The sequence below is a fragment of the Mauremys mutica genome, chromosome 25 (assembly GCF_020497125.1).
Source record: "Mauremys mutica isolate MM-2020 ecotype Southern chromosome 25, ASM2049712v1, whole genome shotgun sequence".
In the NCBI taxonomy this organism is placed as follows: domain Eukaryota; kingdom Metazoa; phylum Chordata; order Testudines; family Geoemydidae; genus Mauremys; species Mauremys mutica.
In genome coordinates this window covers 13,069,064-13,093,363 of record NC_059096.1, presented here as the reverse complement: position 1 = coordinate 13,093,363, position 24,300 = coordinate 13,069,064, and the positions used below count along the sequence as shown (strand labels likewise).

The 24,300-nt window shown below is 42.4% G+C and overlaps 1 protein-coding gene across 3 annotated transcripts; it reads right to left on the bottom strand.

The window, feature by feature from the left end:
• Positions 1 to 886: 886 nt before the first annotated feature.
• On the bottom strand, positions 887 to 22,492 carry MEIOC (meiosis specific with coiled-coil domain). Of its 3 annotated transcripts, none has more exons than XM_044999120.1 (8): positions 22,393 to 22,492; positions 20,844 to 20,972; positions 16,317 to 16,477; positions 13,434 to 13,538; positions 9,842 to 11,714; positions 6,150 to 6,284; positions 3,330 to 3,510; positions 887 to 2,718 (listed from the first exon to the last, which is right to left on the bottom strand). In XM_044999120.1, the coding sequence occupies exons 2-8, from the start codon at positions 20,883 to 20,885 to the stop codon at positions 2,474 to 2,476; spliced, it is 2,742 nt and encodes a 913-aa protein (XP_044855055.1). In that variant the 5' UTR covers positions 20,886 to 20,972; positions 22,393 to 22,492; the 3' UTR covers positions 887 to 2,473. The 3 variants fall into 3 exon arrangements, with proteins under 3 accessions (XP_044855055.1, XP_044855054.1, XP_044855056.1); XM_044999119.1 differs by lacking the exon at positions 22,393 to 22,492 and adding an exon at positions 22,041 to 22,233; XM_044999121.1 differs by lacking the exon at positions 22,393 to 22,492 and adding an exon at positions 22,041 to 22,227 and having other exon boundaries at positions 893 to 2,718; positions 9,842 to 9,938.
• Positions 22,493 to 24,300: the final 1,808 nt, after the last annotated feature.

Genomic DNA, 24,300 nt, shown 5'->3' with positions numbered 1-24,300 from the left:
ATCGGTTTTGCGCTCCTAAAACCGGTTTAAACGCCTAGTGTAGACCAGGCTTAAGTCCCTCTCCTTGCCATTTCACTCCTGGCTACCTTATGTCACCTCCTTGCTCTGCTTGCTGGTTTCTAAGGATCCCTTCCTTAGGCACCTAACTCTCCTCATACAATGCATGGAGAGCCTGGGCACCTAGCTCAGGGAAGAGGATTCCACTATGCGGCAGGCCACCTAGGATTAGGTATTGCAACACTGAGCAGAGCAATGACTAAGTATCTTTGAGGAACCAGGCCTTAGTCTCCCCCTCAGCTGTCTGAGCCCATTCCACCAGGACTCATCACATACTGGAATGAAAATATGCCTTCCCTCAAACTGCAGGGCAGCTACAAGAGTGTGCTTCAAACTCAACACTTTTTCTTGTTACAGACTCAATAGCCAGGAAGACATCGCCTTTGTATGGCAGATCTCATGCAGCAGCAAGGTCCAGGGCTTGTTTAGCATCCACTCTGTAACTCCCTCTTTTGTATACTACTTGTGGAATTCCCAGCATCTAAACTGAGTTAAGGTAAGCAGGAGAAAAGGAATCTTAATTCCTGATTCTTTTTACCTTACTCCAAAGGGCCTGACTGTGTCTATGCCAGGGAATTCCTCCCCCCTCCCCCGGCCCAAAAAAAAATAAAAAAAAATCCTCCCACCAGTAGTAATACCAGAATTTAGCTGGATCTATTGGATTCCTTAAGTAAGCAGCTTTGCCAGCTTCTGGCTTTTATTAACCACAGTTAATGTGCAAACCAATTAAAAAACCCTTATGATCCATTGCAAAAATGTTTAGTTCTCTATGGTATATTTAAACTGATTACAATGCTGACATTCTGTTAGTACTGTAATTTTACTGTCATCGCCCCTTTCAACATAGTTCAGTAATCTCATTTCCTGATGAGAATATAAAATTAGCCTTCATTATATCAACATGCACATAAAGAGTCTAATTCGCTAAAACATGTTCAAATACGCACATGCAGAGTAAAACAACACTTTTCAACGAAAGCTACTTTATTTCTTAGCAGACTAAATTCAGTACAATATTTGTTTTCATAACATCCAACATGTCTTACGTCAAACTTAACCAGTCTTTGTGCAGTGACTACTGTGGTATGATGTTGTATTATATTTTGCTGCCCCTTTGCAATTAATTTTGGCAGTACTGTAAGTCATATCAATGATCAAAATAGTTCTACTACAGTTTATCCTGCGTTCTCAATCAGTTTCTCTCTCACGTCATCCAAAGACAATTTATGTGGTGTGATTACACTTTTTGCGTACCAGGATTTCTAAAACTAAGAACACTGTTAATATCAGTGTATCTAGCCAAGGATAGCTCAATAAATTTAATCCACACATTATAGTTTAACTCCATGCTAGAATTGTTAAAACCCAAGATCTCCTGAGCCACATAATATCAACCTTTCATATTAATGAATAAATTATTCACGTTCAATACAAAGATATTGAGATAAGGAACACAGAAAAAGCCAAGCATTCAATAGCTTTCAAAAATACAGAAGCAAACTAATAAATTTAACAAAATATACGCTAACCAATCTCAAACCAAACTAGCTAAAGAGTAACTTTAAAAAAAAATACATTTCAGAACCTTGTGATACCCTCTTTAAAAGTATTAAACCAAGGGTATAAGAACAATACTCATTATTTCCGCTGCTTTGCAGCTTTTTAAGATTCCGATTGTGTAAATGTAATGTTTTGATTACACTTAAATATTTTAAAACAGAGATATAATTTTTTTTTAAAGAATATGCACAAATGATTTGAACAAGTTTTACCTTCACTACATTGCATGGTTTCACAATGGCAGTTTTATAATATCACTAATTTAGGAGAATCTGGTGCATTTCCTTTCATAAATTTAGATTCTAAAATTTCAAATTCATAAATATGTCAATATTTTAAATATTTAATTTTTACATTAATACTGGGTATGTTTAGCATTGCTTTCCTCCTGTTTCCAGGTATTAGTTTGATAAGGAAAACGTTTTTACATCACAATCAAAACTTGTCTGTTACTAGACTGCAGCCTATGGTGGGTTACAGTCACTGAGATTCATTATTTGAAAACATGTTTACTAAGGCAAACCTAAAAGAAACTTATCACTTAGAAGAATTTCACACTGGTGCTTACCTGCACTGCAGAGTGGCAGTTAAAAATAATCACATTACTTAAACTAACAAATCTGACACGTTAATGTATTGCTGAAGCTGCTAATATAACCTGTTAGTTCAGTGGGTTAGTCTGGTTAGTCTCCAATTAGTTAGAAATTGGACTTTTTTTTTTGTTGAGAAGCTGAACTTGCTTCATTCAGGTATTAACTTTAAATTTGGAAGAAAATCAATTAATTTCTCAAGCTTTAAGAGTTCATTTACACTGTGTCTTGCCAAACCCACATTGCAAATTTTACTCTTGCATGGGTTAACACTTCATTAGTGTTTGTTTGTTTGTTTCACCTCTCTGATTCAAGAGGTTGCTGCTGTTCACATTTTCACATGCTTTATCTTCAGACTGTACCATCTCCTGAAAAGCTTTCTCCACATCTACTTGTCCAGCTATAGTGGCAGTTTTTGGTAAGGTCATCTGAAGTGCACACCAAAGGGTAGTACGTGCTTTGCGTGTTGCTACACTCATCTCTTTAATTGCCAAAGCAAGGGCAAAAACATCTGTGGAGAAGAAAATAGTATTACACGTCCATTAAATATTGTTAATATTAAGACGCCATTTGAGAAATGTTTTTCCACTGTGATTAGATGAACTCCTGAAGAACACTCAGAACCCTGTATTGCTGCCCTATGAGGATGGGTTGGGACTCCCTTTTGAGTCTATCAATATAGCACCTTAAAATCAGCAAGTGGGAGTGGCACAAATGATTTTTGGCCCTTAGACCCTGATCCTCAAAGGTACTTTGGCACCTAACTCCTGATGCCTAAATACCCTGGAAACTGGGCCTCTGGTACTAGAGTGATGAGTTCAATATAGAAACCTCTTGCTTAGCTGCATGAACTCGCTACTTATATCTGCCTCCTGCTGACCTCTTATAAATTGTTTAATTACATTTACCTACTGTTAAAAATTTTTACTCTACATTCCTAGCTAAAAGGGATCAGTTTAAACCATAGAAAAATTCTGCCATTTTTCCTGAGTCAAAAGCTCAAATCAAAGTCTCTCAATAATGCTTTATTTTATTTTTAATTTTTATTTCCTATTATTATGGAATTATGATAGATTTAGACTTATTCTGCTACAACAGGAGACTGCAGAAGGACATTTATACCTCTGTCATCTTGGCATCTCGGAGCTCCTTGCCTCTGCCGATTTGAAGCATTTACAATTTCATCCTTTCTACGTGACTGCACTATATGAATTACCTCCAGATGTTTATCAAGAGCAGTGGAGATATTAGCATGAAGGGGAGAACTGCGAAGACGTTCCATTTTTCCAAGTAAAGTCACGACCTAATGAACATTTTATATCTGTTATTGATCATGTTGTCTTCATCTAGACTTAAGTGAAAATTAAACTGAAGTAGAAAATGTTATGCTTTGAAAATAGGTAAAATCCTTACCTCTAATTTTATCTTCTCCAAACAAGAAGCCAAACAGTGCTTGGTTTGGGGATAGAAACAAAAAATACAGTACTGATGGGCTTTTCAGCCAAGATTTCCAAAATTAACTAGTGATTTTGGGTGCCTTAATGTGTGTGTATACAAACTGGGATACCTTTAAAAAGGGACTGATTTTCAGAAAGTGGGTGCTCACCATTTTCCAAAAGTCAGCCCCTTATACAGAGTCTCAATCAGGCACCCAAAATTACCAGTCACTTTTGAAAAGCTTAGCCTTTGCCTTCATTCCACACTTTGAAATAGACACAAGCTTGGATTTCCCCCCCATCCCCCAAGCTGAATGTGAGCTCCTGTTAAGCACACGTGTTAAGCTTCCCTGAGAACTTACATGATTCTTAGTCTTAAAGTATGTCTTCTCAGCTATAGCAGTTAGTAAAGCGTCAAGGCTGAAATTTGTTTTAAAACAACTGAAATGCTTTGCTAAAAGCAATGGTTGAGATTTTTAGGACAGCGTGGACTACTTAGCAATATTTCTTCCATTAGTAATTGAAGAGATAAGTATGCTAAAACCCCTGTACAGTTTTTTGAAAATCTCCAACATGTCTCCCACATCCACCTTTGAAATGTGGAACAAAGCTGGAAAAATCTCTCTGCTGTGGAAGAAGCTCCTTACCACACTTCGATTTATAGAGTTTTACAGAACTGTCAGTTACGCTTTGTGTTTTCCATCACCGATCAGCAAGTCTGAGTGTAAATAGCATTCTTCTTAAACAAAAAACAAAACAAAACAAAAAAAACAACCCAGTACCCTTCCTTTATTATTTCAATTTTGGTAGCACCTATTATATGTTAAATGTTTTCCAAACACAGGAGTCCTCGTCCCCACCCCAAAAAACCTCAATCTAAAAAGACAAGAACACATAATGGTAAGGGAGTGGGGGAAGCATACATCTTGTCAGTTAATTTAAAAAACAAAAGTCAGAAACCATCGCCTGCAGTCCTTCCAACCAGTCACTATCAATTACACACTGCTTGCCCTCAATTCTCAGCTATGTTCAATCCAGAGGTGCCACAACAGCGAGGGCCAAGGGGCCATGGTACCCCCACTTTTTACTTGCCATAAGGACGAGCGATGGAGAAGGAGACGGGATCTCAGGGGAAGAGGCAGTGCAAGGGTTCGGGGAGAAGGTGCAGGGCCTCGAGGTGGCGCACGGGCGGTGCTGGGGCCACAGTTTGGTCACTGGTGGCCCCCCATTGTTAGGAAGCTTCTGATGCCCCGGTTCAGTCCCTGTCCACTCACCAGCTGCAGAACACCTGCCTATCCATTCAGCATCTATTATTCTTATTCAATGATTTTTCAGCCCCCCAACCCTCTACAAATGTTCTTATCCCTTATTCCATCACAACCACTGTATTTGTAATTGTCGTGCACACATATATGAAACCTGTAAGCATCACACAGTTTGTTATTTTAAGTATTTGAGCTTATTTTCTGATGACTTCTGGCAGTTTAAAACAAGAAGCGAACCTACTAATCGAAATATGAGCAACCCAACCAGACTGTATGATGGCTGACTTCTACTTATTGATCTTGGTGTCCTAGTAAAGTCCCAAGATGGGCATTTACATGCAGTCCACCTATACTTTTCCTCTATTTAATTCCCTTCATATCCTAAATTGTTGGGCAGTTGGGCTGTAAATCTGTCTATAAATAGATGCATCATGTTCCACCCTACTGGACACTACAGTGTTATGTCAGGTGAATTGAGTTGTACTACTCTAAAACATTCTGGGGTATGAAACTGAAAAATGGTAATAATATACTTTAAAATCAATTTTACTTCTTGAAATGAAGAAAAGGAGAACATTTGGCTATGGGCGTTATCTATTAACCATTTTCTAATAATCCCATTACACAACAGAAGTAAAAATAGTAAACACAGTACTAAGTTTCATTAGCAGAATAAAGTATGAAAAAGGGTGATACCATTCCAGTAGGATGACTTAAATTGGAATGCTGTGTGCTAACCTGGCAATCTTTGGGAAAGGATGTAGTACAAGATGATACCAAACCTGAAGAATCTAAATTATGCTAGATATTAAAGGATTTGGGCTTTTTTGTAATGATGAATCTAAAGTGACCTAAAATTATGAAAGGGATTCATATAGGTGACAGAACTTACAGTGGTAAGCTGGGGATGGGAGAGTCAAAAACTAGGACATAACAAATGTGAGGAAGGTAGACGTAATTTAAGGAACTGGGGGAAAACACCTTCACACAAAGGGTAAGTAAAATCAGTTGCTAGGGCCGGTGGGAAACATTCCACAGTAATAATTCAAAGGGATAGGAGAACAGAAGTGTTGCCGCTTCTTAAGTTTATATGTTTGAGTTTTGTAGTTTGAGTTCATTTCAAGATATCCTTTCTAACTTTACTTAATTGTAAAGAATACACGTTTCATGAGAACTTCCACTTATGACAAGTATATAAGTAATCTAAATGGCATAAAAGTATGTATTACTAGTCAACTCACTCTGGCTTGTTCACGTAGCTGATCCACAATTAAGCGATCAACTCTTGATGGGTTTGATGTCAACCTTGGAATTGGAGTGTTGTTAGTACTGGAAACCTTTTTCCCTGGGTAGTTCTTGGCAAGAGCAGATTCAGTCTGAGAAAAAATAGGACTTAGTTTATTATTGTTCCCTATAAGAATAATTAGACAACACACTTCATTAACATCACAAGAAAACAATCAGATTGTAAGAGTGGTATCTTTCCCCAGGAAGCTTTTCTCCTAAAAATTCTTTTTAAAAAAGTAGGTACTGAAATGCATATAGTTGTAGAAATCATGTGGCTTGAAAACTGCTAGTTTGGGCTAGCATTCAGTCTGCTCATTGAGCAGACACTTAACACCAGAACACTAGCTCCCAAAGTCGATTTGGCAATCCTCTGTCATTTAAAGAGAATAAGCTGCCCATCCACTTCAAAGGAGCTTCTAGAATGACTGTATTTAAACTAAGTATTTAGGGTTAGTTCCACAAAGAGGACTCAAGATTGCACTCTAACATTTAGGTGCCCTGTTACTAGTGGAATCCACAGCTCTGAGATAGACACCTGGGCTCCCTGTACAATGCATGGGGAATTAAATTCCTAAGAATGAATCACAGAATATCAAGGTTGGAAGGGACCTCAGGAGGTCATCTAGTCCAACCCCTTGCTCATAGCAGGACCAATCCCCAACTAAATCATCCCAGCCAGGGTTTTGTCAAGCCTGACCTTAAAAACCTCTAAGGAAGGAGATTCCACCACCTCCCTAGGTAACCCATTCCAGTGCTTCACCACCCTCATAGTGAACAAGTTTTTCCTAATATCCAACCTAAACCTCCCCCACTACAACTTGAGACCATTACTCCTTGTTCTGTCATCTACTACCACTGAGAACAGTCTAGATCCATACTCTTTGGAACCTCCTTTCAGGTAGTCGAAAGCAGCTATCAAATCCCCACTCATTCTTCTCTTCTGCAGATTGAATAATCCCACATGCCCTCAGCCTCTCCTCATAAGTCATGTGCTCCAACCCTCTAATCATTTTTGTTGCCCTCCACTGGACTCTTTCCAATTTCTCAGGTCTCCCACCTCCTAGGTGAAAGTGCCCTGACCACCAGACTATAGGATATTCTGAGGTGGGCCCTCTCAATCTCTCCTTTTAAAGCTGTTCCATGTTGTATAAAATACTTAAATATTCATAGGAGCAGGGACTGGAATCTGGGTCTCCCAGGTGACCACCCTGAACACTGGCTGTAGAGAGAGAGTCATTCTCTGTCCCAATATTTAAGTGCCAGGGGGACTTTACTGGCAGAAACGTAGGCACCTACAGGTTTAGGCAGCAACTGAGCTGGGTTTTGAGGATCTAAACTTTGAACTTAGATGTCAAAATCCCTTTGTGGATCTAGCTCTCACTGTAAAATTTGTATCCTCAAACTATGAGCACTGGACACTAGTTTTGCCAACAGTATGCATCACAGTATCAAGAACCATTTTCATAACTGCACTTTCTTTTGATAGAATGGATATGGCGGATTCATGTATATTTTAATATTGATTAAATTAATTTCCAGACAAAATAACTACTTCAAGACAGAGCTAAGGTTAGAGTACATATCAGTAATTTCAGATAAAATACATTACAGGGATGTTGCAATTATCCCCAAATCAAGTGTTTTTAACAAAGAAATTCAAGAAGTAAGGTTAAACTTAAGGCACAAAAGTTCAGAATTAGAGCACTTTCTTAACTCTTCCTTGCACAGGCACCATGCAATAACTGTAGGATTAAGGCATTTTAATGTTTGTGGTCCCAGATTAAATTAATGGTGTCACGATAGGACAGAGTAAAGATTACTGGGTGCCCTAACTGCATTTCCTGTTTGGATTTTTTAGAGTTTAAACCTTGCCTCAAATGATTGGTTTCTGGATAACAACATCCCTGCAATGTACTTTATCTTGAATTAATTGTATGTATTCTCAACCTTAATTCCATTTTAACAATTTTTGTCTGGAATTTCCTTATATTTACTTCAAAATTTCATATATGAATATTAAAACACTCAGGGAGAACATTACCATGTGATATTTCAATGATATGAAATTTTTCAAACCAAGTTGTTGTTATTTTTAACTTTTATGACCAGATTCACTAATACACTGTGGCCATTTTATGCCGCTCTGGAGCAGCACAATGCAGCCAGAGTATACTGGCCAGATAAACTAGGTTTACAATTGCTTTGTTTCACCAAATTCCCCCTACCTCTTGAGCCTCTCTATACTGTTCTGCAGACACAAAAACTTAGTTTCCCTCTTGCTCTTGGACTTTCAGCATTCCCCCTCTGCACATGCACAGAAACACTGCTCCCTCTGTCTCTCTCTCAAACACACACACAAGTTCTCTCAAACACACACACAAGTTCGTCCTCCTTCCTGCCCTTTAGCAAATCTGTGCAACAATGAGATTTTGAAAATAAATATTTGGGATTAATGATAGTTTTTAATCAATATTTTTCACAACGGAGTTTTTCTTTCAGCAGAGACTGGAGTTTCCTCACAAAAACTCAGGAAGAACTGCTCTTTCAACAGGGCCAGAGGCCCATTGTTTCCCATTAGCTAAACTTCCCTAATAGAAGACGGAGGCTCCCTATGGTGTCAGACGGTGAAGAGGAACAAGTTTAACTGAGAAAGTTTCATATTTTCTAGGGACAGCCTGTGGCTTCAATCCCACTGAGAACAAGTGGAAATGGCAGCCATTATGGGTATGTCTACACAGCATTTTGGAGCATGCAAGAGTGAGCCTCCCAGCCCAGGTTGACAGGTTCAGGCTACAGGGGCTTGCATTAGCACTAAATATAGCTGTGTAGACAGCACTTTTAAGTTATGGCTCAGGCTGGAGCTCTGGCTCTGAAGCCCAGCCCCCTGCTGAGACTGGGCTTCAGAGCCTGAGCTCCAGCTTGAGCCATAAAGTTCAAAGCTCTGTCTGCCCAGCTAAATGCTGTGTAGACATACCCTTAGAAACAAGGCAGATCTTTATGGACTTCTCTGTAGAAGAACGTTATTCTTCAGCCTTTGCTAAAGGGCAACATTTTATTTATGAAAAATGACAAAAAATTACTTGTAATCCTAAATAAGTCCTCAAATACAGCCTGTGCTCAACATTCCCGTGAGTTTAACTGTAAGAGAAGTTTGAAGAGTCTGCTATTCCATTATAAAGATCGTTAGGGATTAAAAAAGTTTGACACTGGTTGTTAAATTTCTTAAAGGATCAATTTTAAAATTAACTCCTAACCAAATTAATGGAAATACTTGTAAATTCTCTGGAAATTCACTGTACACTCAAACAGTAAGTGCTGCAGTTTTGGTGAAGATATATTTGAAAAATATAATGTAAGAGAAGTTGAACCCCTGCTTTAAGTGCAAAACTCAATTCAAGCTTAACTGTGAAGCTGCAGGCAACACACAAAATCACAGATATCAAGATTTAACTTCGTATTTCCTGTTTTCAGTCCACTTTACAGAAAAAGCTAATTTCCTCCCTAAACCCCCATTTTAGGACTTCATCACTTTCAAACCTTAACACAGTAAGAACTGTCTAGATTTAAATTTGCTATCTACAGAACATAGAGATTGTCATGTCATAGTATAAAGGAACTCTTTTGTATAAATAAGTCTGGTTATTACCTTTTTTCTTTCCTTTTCCAATGCTCTCCATTGTTCATAACATTCTTCCAGTCTAATATGAAGTTCACTGGCAGGCCCACTACGAGTTTTAATTGGTCTTTGAAAGCCAAATGTTGGTACAAAACCAGAGAAAGAACCATCACCATACATCATATCATTAAAATAAGGATATAAATTACTTAAATCATCATAAGAAAACAAATCATAGGAATCCATCGGGGGAACAACTGAATGGCCAAATGGATGGGTGGATCGCAAGGAAAACCCATTAGAACCAAGTTGCTGAAAGTTATGATTGTGTCTTAAATCGCCCATCATATAATTGTTTGAAAAGCAGGAAGCCTGTGGGCGATTTACACGGCTATTGACAATATTGCTGTCTCCACCTCCCTGTCTGTGGCTATTAAAGTGACCGTGAGACTCCAACAGATCCTGGTATGTGTTCTGTGGCAATACATCTAGATGTTTTTGTCCTTCCTCAGGATCATAATGTCCACTTTGTGGCTTAGCTTGGAAGTTGTGTTTGTTCAAATTTTCAGTGATCCCATATTGAGCTGAATAGTTCTCACAAAAACCATTTGACTGCTTAATTTTTTTATCAGTAATTGGTTCAAAGAGACTCTCTTCTCCAACCTTAGTTAGTCCTTCCATACGATTAGCAGGCTGAATTCGTTCTGCAGTATTATAACCGAAATCAAGACTAGAAAATGCTGAAGGATTTTCTTGGCAGAATTTCTGAAACAAGTTATTATTCAAAGTTAAATTTGAAGATGACAATTGAGAAAAATCATTAGAATTATTGGAACCTTTTGGAGTAGCAGACAGATGGTTACTCAACTTCATCAAGGTGCTTGGATTCTGGTACAGGACAGAAGTATTGTTTTTAGTTTGAATATTCATCCAAGTTGGCCTCACACTAGTGCCTGCTGAAGTGGTTGCTGAGTTTGATAATAAGGTCAGTGATTTAAAATATTCAGAATTCTGGGGATCAGATTTTGAAAATAGTTGTTTTTCTGTGGCATTTGCAAAATCACTACTTCCTGGACAAGCTGCATGAGATTTTAGTCCATACTCAGATTTTAACCCAAAGTCAGTGGTAAATGAAGGTTCATTTGCAAACTGCTTTTCTGACAAGAGTCCTGTAGTTTTAGAAAATGTAAAGTTCTGCTGATCTGGAATTGTATCTTCAATTTTTTTCTGAATTGCTGGTTTAACTTGAAATAATTTAGTGTAGGTTTCTGTATCCACAGCTGGTGCTTCAGGTATTCCATTTGTTAATTTTTTACTATCTTGGACACTGAAGTTTGTACTCTTATTATGCTTTAATTTACTGGGATGAGAATATTCTGGGTATCTACAATAATCTGCATTTTCACTGTAGCTGTTAAATTGTGGAAGAAACATTTCTGCCCGCTTTTGGTGTAACTGCACTTCAGGCCCTTTGGCACACACTTTATCTCTTCCATATGAATAAGTATCTGCTCCTGATTCTTTTATTACTTCTGAAAAACCAGTTTGTGGTATAAAAGAGTTTTTGATATATGAATAGCTCTGTAGTGGAGGTGTTTTAGCATTCTCATTGGTCTGCATGTTGTAACAGCCTGCATGATCATTCCTAGAAGGGTACAACCATTGCTCTTCAAGGTCCATGCTAGTAAATCCATGATAAAGTTCATCTATTTTCTGTTGTGATGCTAGACTGCCACTGTGCAAGCATGGTTTTTCAGCAGCAGATATGGATTCACCAGTATAAAAAACCTGTTGAGAGATAGCTGCAACTACAGGCCTTTTTGATTCCGACAACAGGTCATGGTGGTCTGCAAATCTGGTTGTGTTCACAGGCCATACTGACTTTAAATTTGAGGAGCAGGTCCTAGAAGAGGTAAACAAGCATGTATTTATAGTTCTGTCCTTGGTATTCCTCCCAGGGAGCAGAGGAAAGAGAGAGATCACCTCTCTTCTTCCCTTAGATCCCCCACCATTTCCCCTGTATTTTATACATTCCATATCCCAATATACTATCCTGACCATCATCTTTCTTTTATCATCTACTGAACATTCCCTTTAAACTGAAGGACTGCTTCCAACTGGTGCACAATTCCATCAAAGGGCTAGGTTGTGTCTATGCAACAATATATACATATATCACACTGGAGAAAGATTTACCATCTGACACTGCTCAAATGGAAATATAGTACTCACAGATCCTGATACTCCATGACCATTGTATTTATTTTAACTTGCAAAATAACTCCCAAACCACCACAATACCCCCAAATCCATCTTTTGGTACTCAGAACATAAGGCTTCTCTGTACTAATTGATTACATCTTCAGGAGTGCTTGCGCTTTACAGTATCTCACTGTCTCCTGCAGGCAAATTAAACCATTGAGCATAAATGAAGGAACGTGAATGTGCCAGCATACTAACTTTGGCTGCTTATGCGGAGTAACACACACAGAAAAAAATGAAGACTTTTATCAGTAAAGTAATAAGCAGACTGTAAAGACTAGGAATTACACCTAAAACTCATTAAACCATGTAGAAAGACTACAAGATTGACACTGAAAAGAGAGCTCCATTTCTAATTGTATTTTATGTAAATTCTTCACTTGGAGGTCCTTCAATCAAGGTTGAATCTCATTTTAAGATATGCTTAGGTTTAACCAAACATCATTGAGCTAGATGCAGGAATCACTGGGTAAAATTCTTGGCCTCTGTTATGCAGATCAGAGAGGAAGGATGGTGCAGTGGTTCAGATGCTAGTCTAGGACTCTGGAGATCTGTGTTCAATTTCCTGCTCCACCACAGATGTCCTGTGTGCCCTTTGGCAAGTCATTTATTCTCACTGAGCCTCAGTTCCCCCATCTGTAACATGGGAATAATATGTCGTTCACAGCAGTGTGGCGAGGATAAATACTCTAAAGATTGTGAGGCGCTCAGATGGGGGCCTTAGACAGACTAGATGATCATACTGGTCTCTTCTTCTAACCTTATTCTATCTATGAAGCATTAATTGGAAAGCTAGGTAATTACCAAATTCTGCATAGGTAGTACATAAAATATTCCTTTTAGCTCTACAGTTTTCAGGTAGATTTTTCTCCATCTTTTCAAATATTAATGAAAAATAATTTATTGAAAAAGCAAACTAAAAAATTATACTTGCTTGTTTTGAGCATTTCATTTAACTGAAATAATAAAAAAAGGATAAAATTCTAACCTGGAATTTAAATCAATTCTGGTGCAGAAAATTAGCATAAGGCTGCAGGATTCAATGGGAGATGGTTATAATTTTTGCATAAGCCATTTCCAGGATGCCATGAAGAGGAATTGGTATTTACAGCACTTGCTACAAAGCAAGTGAAAATCTAAAAGGAGTATTTGAATAGCTGGTCAAAAATGAGTATCGCTTTTACTAAGTTCACCCATCTTTTAGTAGGGTTTGAAATGGGTTGTAGAAGTTGCAAGCTTCCTCCCGGGAGTAGTAAATGCAGAAATGGCTATTGAAACAAGCAAACTGAAAAAGGAAGGGAAATGCTTCTGCAAGGGGGAAAAAAAATAATTAGTAGTCCAAGTACAGCAATATACTAACCCCTCAGCAAAATATGGCTGTGATTTATCTTGTTCTTCCAAGATGTTAGATACAAGTCCATATAAGTCTGTTTCACTGCCATAGTCATTTCTTTCAGTTTGAATCCTGAAAAAAAAAATATCATATACATTTGGATAGTTACCTCCTTTGAATTCTCTCTTTAAAAGGCTCAGTGAAAATCTCAAACATGGCCACCAGAGACTACTCATTTTACAGTCTTTATGTTCCTTTATTCTAAAATTGGTTTGTAAATCAAATGAATCTACGTTGTGTAGAGCAAAAATAGGGTGTACTGACACAGGGCCTACTCCTGAAACTTGCTGAACACCTTCAACTCATAATGACTTCAATGGAACTGAGGTTACTCAACACTTTACAATATTGGGCTCACTGTGCAAAAAAAAAAACAAAAACCTAAGAGGTCTATCGACGTCAGTCTTTTTTTTACAATTACGAACAGTTGCGTGTGTAAAAGTACTTTTTGCCAATACAGTCTCTCAGCCCGGATCTAGGTGTTCAGGCACCCCATGCATTGTATTGTATTAATTTAGGTACCTAAAGGAAAGGCTCCTCAGAAGCCAGCAAGCTAAGCAGGGAGACACCTAAGATAGCCAGGAGTGAAATGCCAAGGAGAGGGACAGGGAGAGAAGAGGGGCTTAGGCACTGATCTAGTGTGCATGGCTGATAAGCCAGAGGTTGATGCCTCCATCCACTTGAGATCCTCAACTATGAACAGACTTCTAGATTTAGGCAGCTAAGCAAGGTCAGCTGCTTAGGTAGCCCATGCCCTAGCAGTCATCGGTAGCCCCCAGCTCTGCCCCCTCCCCCTCAACCCCGCTGCAGCTGGAGTCCCAAGCCACCCCCCTTCAGCCAGAGGAGCCCTGGGCCAGCTGGAGCCCTGAGCCCCCCACCCCCAGCTGCACCATGCCTCCCCAGACCCCAAACTGTCCTGTGGGAAAAGCTCTTTGTTTCTTCTCTCTTCCAGAAGAGTGTTTGATATCTGCCATGCAGATTCCAGTGGAATTGAGGAGGTGGTATGTGTTACTCAGCTTCCCGGGTTCATCAACAATCTCCCTAGAGTCCAGGGAGATTACTGTTGAACCCAGGATGCTGAATAAGCAGATACCGCCTCCTCAGCTGCCCTAGAACCTGCATGGAGCATAATAAGAAGCAAAAACTCCCCCCGCCCAACCTGCAACTGGCATCCTGCCCTGGCCTATTATACCCACCACCTATGCTAGCAGTTGAAACAACATCTCTCTCTCTCCCTACACCTCCTGCTCACACCTGATACCCCTTACACTTGCCCTATGTACTGTGCTGCTCACCCCGCTAATGGTCGCCTGCATCTGGCCCTCTTGCTATGATATTTGAGAGTATCAGAACTTAGAACTATTCAAAGTAGAGCCCTGCAACCTGATGGGACCTGATTACAAGTTGGGTAGGAAAACCTCCTCAGACTTGGGTCAGCTCTCTTCCTTAAGTCCGTGGGGTTGTTGTGGAGGCAGCTGTGTACGCCAGTCCTGCTGGTTGCCACCATGTCGCTGAGGTGTGTATTTGCTGTGACATGTGCTGAGCTGAGGAGTCACAGTGCTTCTCACTCCACTACATGCAGGTATGGCAAGGTGGAAGTGGCTGGCAGGGCACACAGCCAGCTCTCACTCAGCAGCACACACGTGCAACAATGCACCAGGGCACACAGCCAATGCTGACCCAGGGGCAGGAGGCAGTGGAACTGACTAGGGTCTGGATCAGGTCCGAAAATGACTCGACACTCTTGGGCTGGGTTCTCATATTAGGCCTGAGCAGACCTCTAGTTCAGAGCAGGCCTACAGAATCTGGCTCCACTGGTGGACAGGTAATCCCCTGCCTAGTTTGATAACCCTGCCTCAGGGCTTTGACTTGAGCTAGGGTTCCAAGTTGCTTATTAACTGAGGGGTGGTGTCAGGGCTTAGACAGCTTTGACAATGCCCCTTTCCAAAAATTTAGATACCTACAGGATTAGATGGCATCTGAATGGTGGACTTAGTGCCTAAAAAGGCCAATATGCACCTTGTTCTGGGCCTAAGTTTCTAAGGGCCACATTTTCACAGATATTTAGGTGCCCAAAGATGCAGATGAGCACCTGGTGGGACTTTCAAAAGCATCTAAGCAGGTCAGGTACCTAATTCCCTTTAAAAACAAGAGAGTCAGACACCTAACTCACTTACTTGCTTTTAAATGTCTCACTAGTGTCTATCGGCATCTTTGGGCACCTAAGACCTTTGAAAAGCAATACAGGCCAATTCACTTGTGGGTGAATATCAAAGTGTTAAATGTATTAGTATGTATTCAAACTAATTCACTTGAATGCTAATCAAAAGAGATGTTAATGTTATTGTATTCACTTATCTGTAACCGGTTGTCTGCCATTACATTACATACACTCTGTAATTACATTTACATTTTATAATTATATGACCCTAGAGACCTGGAGTATCAATTGATCTGGGTGTAAGTAACTGGTGCTTTGGGATTGGGAGAAACCTGATGTGGTATGATTTTTGGTTTATGTAACCATTATCACTAAATTCAGTTTGTCTGGATGACAAGAAAGGCTGGAGAGTCTAAGGGGACTGTCGGTGACTCCATGGTAAGACTAGTATAGTGATCCAGTTCACACTTGTTACTGTCTTGGTGAAATATAATAGAATATACCACCAGTCTGGGGTGTCTGCTCTTGTTTTCTGACGGTCTGCCCTGAGATAGGCACTCACAGTGGTGAGCCACTCCAGACAGCGTGACAAGGTCCCTTCGAAAGTTTTACCCTAAATCAAACAAAAAAATATTCCCTTTAAGAAATAGATGCTCATTCTGCCAGGATGACTTATTAAAATAACATACCTGTTCTTTACACTAATCTGAGAAACAGCAGATTGTTTAATATCATCTCCATATGTAGACCATGGTGCATATAAGAGAGAAGAGTCAACAGAAGTTGAATATTCTGATGATGTAGAAAGTGAAGAACTGTATGTTTGATTTAGGTCTACATTGTCTTCATTCTGTATTTTAAATGCAATAAATACAGAGATTAATATAAAAACAAACTTGTCATTTATTTCACTGTACAATGCTGTAACTGCGTTCATGCTTGGGGGGGAAAGGATGAGGTTATGAACAGTGAATAGGGCAATTAGTTTTTAAACTGACACTAAGGACAACAACAGGAAATTATTCTATAACAATTAAATGACATTGAGCATAGCTCAGCACATTTTCACACTGCAGAGTGAAATTCACTCTTTGCCAGCGCAAACACTCAGTGTCTTATTATTGGGATTCAACAGATAAGTTATTTACCTGTTTTGCTAATAAATTATTGAAACTGAGAATTTTACAGGTATAACTAATTCCTTATAGTGCTGGACAATGAAAACAGACTGTTCACTCTCGTTCTTAGTCAGTTTCAGTTTATGGGTTTCCTACAATAGGGAGATGCTTCAATGTTCTGGTTGCAAACACTGCAGACAAGTGTTTACATTAAAAAAACAAACATGTTTTCACAGAATTTTCCTAATATATGAAAACAAAAAGGTTTTGTAAACTTTATTTTGATAAACAGGCTACATTTGGGGCCCAAAATACCTGCACATTCCTTTACGCTACATCTGTTTATAGGCATTATACTAGCTGACCTCACACCTTATCCAATGGCTGAAGCTGAAGCTAGACAAATTCAGACTAGAAATAAGGCATAACTTTTTAACAGTGAGTACTGAGATTCTGGACCAATTTACCAAGGGGTGTGATAGATTCTTCATCACTGAATGTTAAAATCAAGATTGGATGTTTTTCTAAAAAAATATACTTGAGGAATTATTTTGGGGAAGTTCTATGGCCTGTAGGAAAGCAGACTACAATGGTCCCTTCTGGCCTTGGAATCTATGACTTAAATCTAAGACTCTTTTAGACTACATTATTAAGGGGGGCATGGAACTAACTGAAAGACAAAAGACAGCTGGTGTAAATATTTCCAAGGAATGCAGAAAACTATCTGGAAAAGAAATATAACTTCAATTTGAAAAGATTAAGGTACAATAAATCTCCCAATTTTGAAATCACCTGTTTTTCCAACTACACTATCTTGCTTCACGGCTAAATAAAGAACAATTTATAATGTCTTCCTCAAGTTCCTCTCTTCCACCACTGTTGGAACCACATTCTGGTTCCCCTCAGTCTGGATTTTATCCTCTCTCCTTCACCAAAATTGCCCTCATCAATGTTTCTATCTTTTTCTGGTCAAATATCAAGGGCTATATTCTTCTCACCCTTCCTGACTTGCTTACTGCTTTTGATCACACCTTCCTCCTTGAGCTCTTTGTTTTCTTTTTTGACTGTCCTCTCTTGTTCTCCTACTTCTCAAATTGATTCTTTGATATCTCATTTGGTAGGTCCTCCAATACCTAAATCACTCTGTGATGCTCTCAGTCTTCGGCAAGCCAGCCTCTTTTCCCTTTACATTCACTATCTAGGTGAACTCAGTACTCAAAGTTTCAACTATTGTCTTTAAGATGATGACTCAAAGATCTACCTTTACACTCCTGGCCTGTTTTCCTTCAACCAATCCTGCATCTTAACATATCTGACATCTCCTTTTGCATGTCTTGCTGTCAGCTTAAACTTTATATGGCCAAGCTGAAATCCTGATTCTTCCTCCAAAATCTTTTTCACTCATAATATTCTCTGCTACTATTAACACCATCCACCTTACCCATCTGTCAGCTTTCCACACAAACATATCTGGTCCTTCTTCCACACTGTCCAGTACATATGGAATGCTCAATCTGAGCTACTTGTATGTCTATTGCACTCTCCTCCTCTTGATTTTTTCCTCAAGACCCACTTTGGCTATGATATATATGAGGAAGCAGCCAACTGACAGATTAAGAGGCAGGATAGGGATAATTTATCATTCTCTATTAAGCATATTTTAAAAAAAATACAAATATATATCAATTATATATATGACTATATTTCTTCCTCCACCTTGTATATCACTTGTTTTCTTAGAGGTAGAGACTATAGGCTAAATCCACAAATGTATTCAGGCATTGCAATCCCTATCCCCTAGGCACCTTGGCTCCCCATACAACACACAGAGTTAGGAGCCTAAGGAAGAAATCCTAGAAGACAGTAAGCTTAGCAGAAAGCCACCCAAACTAGCCAGGAGTGAAATGCAAAAGAAAGGCTGAGTCTCAGGCCCCACCCCTCAGATATCAGGGACTTAACTGCCATTGATCGGGACCTCTAGGCATCTGACTGACAGGCTAGAGTGAGACATCTATTTCCACTCAGGATACTCAACTGTGAACCCTCTTCTGGCGTTAGGCACCTAAGCTAGCTCGGCCCACACCCTAGACGACAAAACCCGGACATTTATCATGAAAAACTAGAGCACCACTCTATCATTGCTGATAGCATGGAAATTAGGACAATTATGTGGGAGTTCTGGTTTCAAGTCCCTACTCTGCCTGATTTGGAGCAGGGACTTGTACCCAGATCATCCACATCTCAGATGAGTGCCCTAGCCAGTATCCAAATCAGTCTCACACGGGTGCAATCAATGAATTATTTATACAAAGTGGAACAGCTCAAAAGAAATTGAGACAGACCCATTACAAAAACACCCATGAGACTGGGCGCTAGGGCACTCACTTATGATGTGGGAGGCTTGGGTTCAACTCCCTCCTCCAAATCTGGCAGAGCAGGGGCTTACAGCTATGTCTCCCATAGCTCTCTAAACATAAGGCCAAGGAAATATACCAAAAATTCCTAAGCTGACTGTCTTTAGTAACAAGTACCAGGTATTATGCATGCCCTGAGGACACCTATGGGATCAGGCCCCATTGACAGGACAGGTGGGGGAATACCTAGTTTGAGAATCCCACCTTAGGGCTGCTGGGGGTTCAGCAAAGGCTCCATGCACTAGTTAGCTACACAACTGCATCAAAATTTAAGTGGTTGTGAGCCTGCCTATAGGTGGTCACTTACACTGCAATGTAAGCCCAGGGCTAGTGGGACTCGAGCCATCTGACCCATGTTAAGGAACCCTAACCTTGAGTGTCTAAATTGTATTTTAACCCTGCGTTAAGACTTTTGTAATACATGCTCAAACCTAGGGTTCTGGTGACCACATTGCAGCACACAGACCAGAGTAACCATATCCCCGAGTCCCTAGTGCCCACTCCCCCTGAAATGTGACAACTCTATCCCTGGGATCCCTAGGACCATAGTGCACTGTGGGAAAACTTTACTATCCCTCTTCTTTCTCCTCTAGCCCCCTCCAGCATGTTATCAGGAAGCAGCTTGCTTTGCAAAAGGCTTGATCAGTTCACTCTCCATTTCAAGCTCAGGAGGCTGACAGTGTGCTTAATTTAGTGACCAGAAAAGAATGGGTTGCACTGACCTGAGCTGCTGCCATTTGCAAAGGTGGGGGTCAGGAGGTGGTTTCCATTTTCAACACTGTGGATTGTTGAGATAGAGAGGACTAAGGAAGTTGTCCCATGGAAATATGGGATACTTCAAACTGACTCCCAGGACCTGAGTCAAGAAGGGCTGCATCTACCCTGCAAAGCAATAAGGCTCAGACCCTGGGTCCTGGCTTAACTTGAGCTTGGATCCTCCAGCTCTAGGCTAGTGTAACTGCAGAGTAGACATAGGATGGTTAGGCTACAGCTCAGGCTTACATTGCAGTTCAGGCATACCCTCAGGTGCCATGGGACTTTAGATAAACATGGGGTTAGGCAGCAACTTAGCGGTTCCGAGAACGTCAGACTTAAGTGCTTGAAGAGGCAGTAGGGTACCTAAGTACCTCTGTGGATCTAGCCCCATGTTTTAATGTTTGTATAATGGAATGGAGAGCTGCTCTTGACTAGGGTCATTGGGTACTACTGCTATATAAATAAGTAATAATAAATCAAGTTTCTTTTAATCATCACAAATTATAGGCCTAATATATCAGACAACAGAAAAACAGTTACTAGGAAGCTCATTTGTGTTATTTTAAAGCAATTTTCAAACTGAAGTATCTTTTTGTGGGGAATTCTCTTTGTTTTATATATTTTTGACAATTAAGGGAAGGGTAGCAGACTACCTTCCTTTCTTTTTGGCAGGGAAAGAAGGGGAATAGAAGAATGAATATAAACTGAAAATAGCTGTCATCTTCCATTATCGCCACCATAAAGAAAACACTCATTCACTTGAGTACCATCCTTTCAAATAAAGGGTTGGAATGAAGCAGACATTCAAACAAAACTAAACTGTTTATACTCTGCTGTCCATGCAGCTATATTTAACAATAGTTGGGTGTGTTTCTTAGTGAAAACAAATGCCTGTAAAATATACATTTATTTAGAAAAGTAGCTGAACCTGTAATTTGTAGCAATCATAGAATGAGCTGGAACCTGGCATGATAACACTATTGAATACATCAGTTAGCCTTCCACTGGTTTCTGCGCTACTCCAACAGCGATTGGTGCCTCTGAATGAAACTTTAGGCTATATATAAAAAGAATGGGGTAGAAAGGCACAATTACACATTAACCTAAGTAAAGATTTTAATTTTACTCTGATGTTAAACTGTTTAACTCTTCCAAATTTGCCTGCAGATTCTGCCCAGGTGGTTTTCAGCAAATTGTTCACCTGAGAAGAATAAAACCCTTTTATATGCTAATGGTCCAAATTAATCCTTCCCTTAATTTAATGGGTCAGATCCTTGACTAAGTATGAAGACTGCATAGAGGGGCTGGGGAAGGGGCCCATTACAAAACTGGCTTCTGCACTCCCCCATTCACGGGCCACCTGCATGGCAGGCTGTTCACCCACTATAATTTTGAACTCCTTGAAAGCTCTAAATTATGCCACCTGCCAAAAGCCCCAACTTCTGGGGTTGACTTGGCTGAAGTGGGACCTGGAAACTGCCAGGTGTAAGGAAGCCAGACACTACCCTTTCAACAGCAACAAGGGGGAGGCATAGGCACCACTACACCATCTCTATGCTGCCAGAAGATCCCCTAGTCTGGGTGATCCTCCCACTGCCAATTATGTACCTGGCTAGATTTTCAAGACCTGAGCACCCCCAGTCTGACCATGTCATCATGAGAGTGGTGCGTGGGGACCTCTTTGGTGAATCAGGCCCAGCCTGGCCATAAGTCACTTTGTGCCAGCAGCAGCCGCTCTCCCACAGCTGCTTGCCAGGACTGGGCCAGGGGAGAGAAGGCTTGCAGGGGAGGGACGATGGCATTTGCTGACAGTCAGATGGGCCCCGGGGGCTGGAGAACAGCTGGGGCAGGTGAGGGGCTTAGCTGCCCCAGCCCACCACAGGCACCTGGTTACCGCTGGCCACCCTGGCTGTGAGAGAGGGTCGCTATGAGGGACGCCTCACCGCCCCGGGCATGGAGACCCACTCGGGGCTCTGTCCTTCCAGCCCCACATGCCTAGACCTAGGACCCCCCCCCCGTGAGGCTCAGCCCCCCCATGCCCCGCCCCACCTCACCTCATCTATCCCCTGACTCCTTCCTCCAGCCCCCCGCTCGCCGCCGCCTTTTCCCCTCCCCTCCCCCTCACCTCCATGGGCGGCCCCTGCGGCGGAGGGCCGGAGCCCCGACTATAACACCACTTAGGGAAGGCGGGGGCGGCTGAGCAGCGGGGTCCCCCCCATGCCAGCAGCTGCCGCCGCTCCCCTCTGCCGGACTGAGGCTGGCGCTAAGCGGCCGTTACCCCTCACACCACAGCGCGGGAGGGGCCCGCTCTCGAGCGCAGCCTGCACGAGAGATTGGCCAGCCCCAGCTAGCCAATGACAAACCGTCTGACACCCTCGAGGCGCTAACGCCTCGTGATGCCCTATCCCACGAGGGCATTGACCTCCCGAAAGCCAATAGGAGATTCCCTTGGAGCCCCGCGACGGCCGCCACTTAACCAATGAGGAATCGCCTCGCACGCCGCTCCCACCAACACGCGCATCACGAACCGACTCATTCCCCCGACTCTATCCCAGTTGATCTCGTGACCTTCACTCTCTGATTGGCTACCTTCCAGCCAATGGGAAATCGTCAAATGATTTGTTTACCCAGAGATTAGCCGGGGACGGTTACAGCCGCTGCAGCTCTTTCCCGCTCAAAAACAAGGCGGATGCTCATTGGTCACGGGAACAGAGGGGTTTAGAAACCCAACAAGGTGATTGGCTAACGGGTCGGGAGGGGAAAGCAGCGGTTACCTGGCTAGGGCGTTTCTACATTGCAATTTGTACACAAGTGTCATGGCACTTGCCCCGCCCCCACCCCCTTCCCTGACCCCGCACACCGGGCACTGCCCCGCCCCCACCCTCTTCACTGACCCCGCACACCAGGCACTGCCCCGCCCCCACCACTGACCCTACACTAGGCATCGCACTGCCCCGCCCCCACCCGCTTCCCTAACCCCGCATACCAGGCACTGCCCTGACCCCGCACACCTGGCACTGCCCCGCCCTCTTCACTGACCCCGCACACCAGGCACTGCCCCGCCCCCACCCCCGACCCCGCACACCAGGCACTGCCCCACCCCCAGCCCTGACCCCACACACCAAGCACTGCCCTGCCCCCACCACTGACCCCACACTAGGCATTGGTCTGCCCTGACCCCCTTCACTGCCCCCGCACACTAGGCACTGCCCTGCCCTCACCCCCACCACTGGCCCTGCACACCAGGCACTGCCCTGCCCCCACCACTGACCCCACACACCAGGCACTGCCCTGCCCACTTCCCTGCCCACCACTGACCCCACACACCAGGCACTGCCCGGCCCCCATCCCATCAGTGACCACACACACCAGGCACTGCCCTGCCCCCACCTCCTCAGTGACCCCACACACCAGGTATTGCCCTGCCCCCACCCCACCCCCTTCCCTGACCCCACACACCAGGCACTGCCCCACTGCCACCCCCTACCCACTGCCCCTATCAGCAGAGGTGAAAGTAAGCCAGTATGGTACAGTACAGCATACCGACAAGAGCGGGTACGCCGTGACAGACTGGACTGGCTTCTCCAGCAGTGATTTAAAGGGCCCAGGGCTCCAGCAGCTGCAGGAAGCCCCGGGCCCTTTAAATCACTGCTGGAGCTCCAGCAGCCAGGCTTGGGTGGAGATGTAAAGGTCCCAGAGTGCCAGCCCCTGCAGGGAGCCCTGGGCCCTTTAAATTGCTGCTGGAGCCCTTCCGCCGCTACCCCTTGAAAGGCCCCACCTCTTCCGGTTGAGGCCCTGTCCCGCTCAGGACTCCAGCATACCGGTAAGTCCTTTAAGTTACTTTCACCCCTGCCTATCAGTGATGCAACACATGAGGGCAGTGCCCTACTCACCACCCCAACAGTGATCCCCACGCACCAAGGCAGTTCTCTGTCCACCCCCTGTACCAAATTGATCCCCCCCCCCCCCCACACCAGGGCACTGGACTGCACTTACAAAGGGGATAGCAGCTTCTGCAAAGGATTCAGAGAAAGGGCTGGTCTCCCCCCACCTTACCCCCAAGTTGCCCGCTGCACCGTTCCAAAGGAAGGCAGGATACCCATTCTCTTTCCACTGACCAGAGAGTGGCCCCAGTGGGCCTGGTGTTGTTCCATCGAGGCCTTCCTCAGTTGTGGCCACCTACTGAGACTACACCTACAGCTGCCCCATCTGCCATGTATTCAGTTGCCATTTTTTCTGAGGGGTTTGAACGTAGGCTAACTTCAAAAGAACTGGGGGTGGGTCCGAAGTGGCAGTGGGAACACCTGTGAAGAGGATACACCTGGGACCCAGTTTTCCCAAACATCATTGTCTTTATTGGACCTATGTTGCCAACTCTTGCTATA

Excerpts from the sequence above, each read along its gene's own strand:
- MEIOC (XM_044999119.1), bottom strand. Across the intron at positions 13,539-16,316 it reads CAGATTAGTGTAAAGAACAG|GATTCAAACTGAAAGAAATG; the intron begins GTATGTTATTTT and ends TTTTTTTTTCAG. Across the intron at positions 2,719-3,329 it reads GAGATGCCAAGATGACAGAG|ATGTTTTTGCCCTTGCTTTG; the intron begins GTATAAATGTCC and ends TCTTCTCCACAG.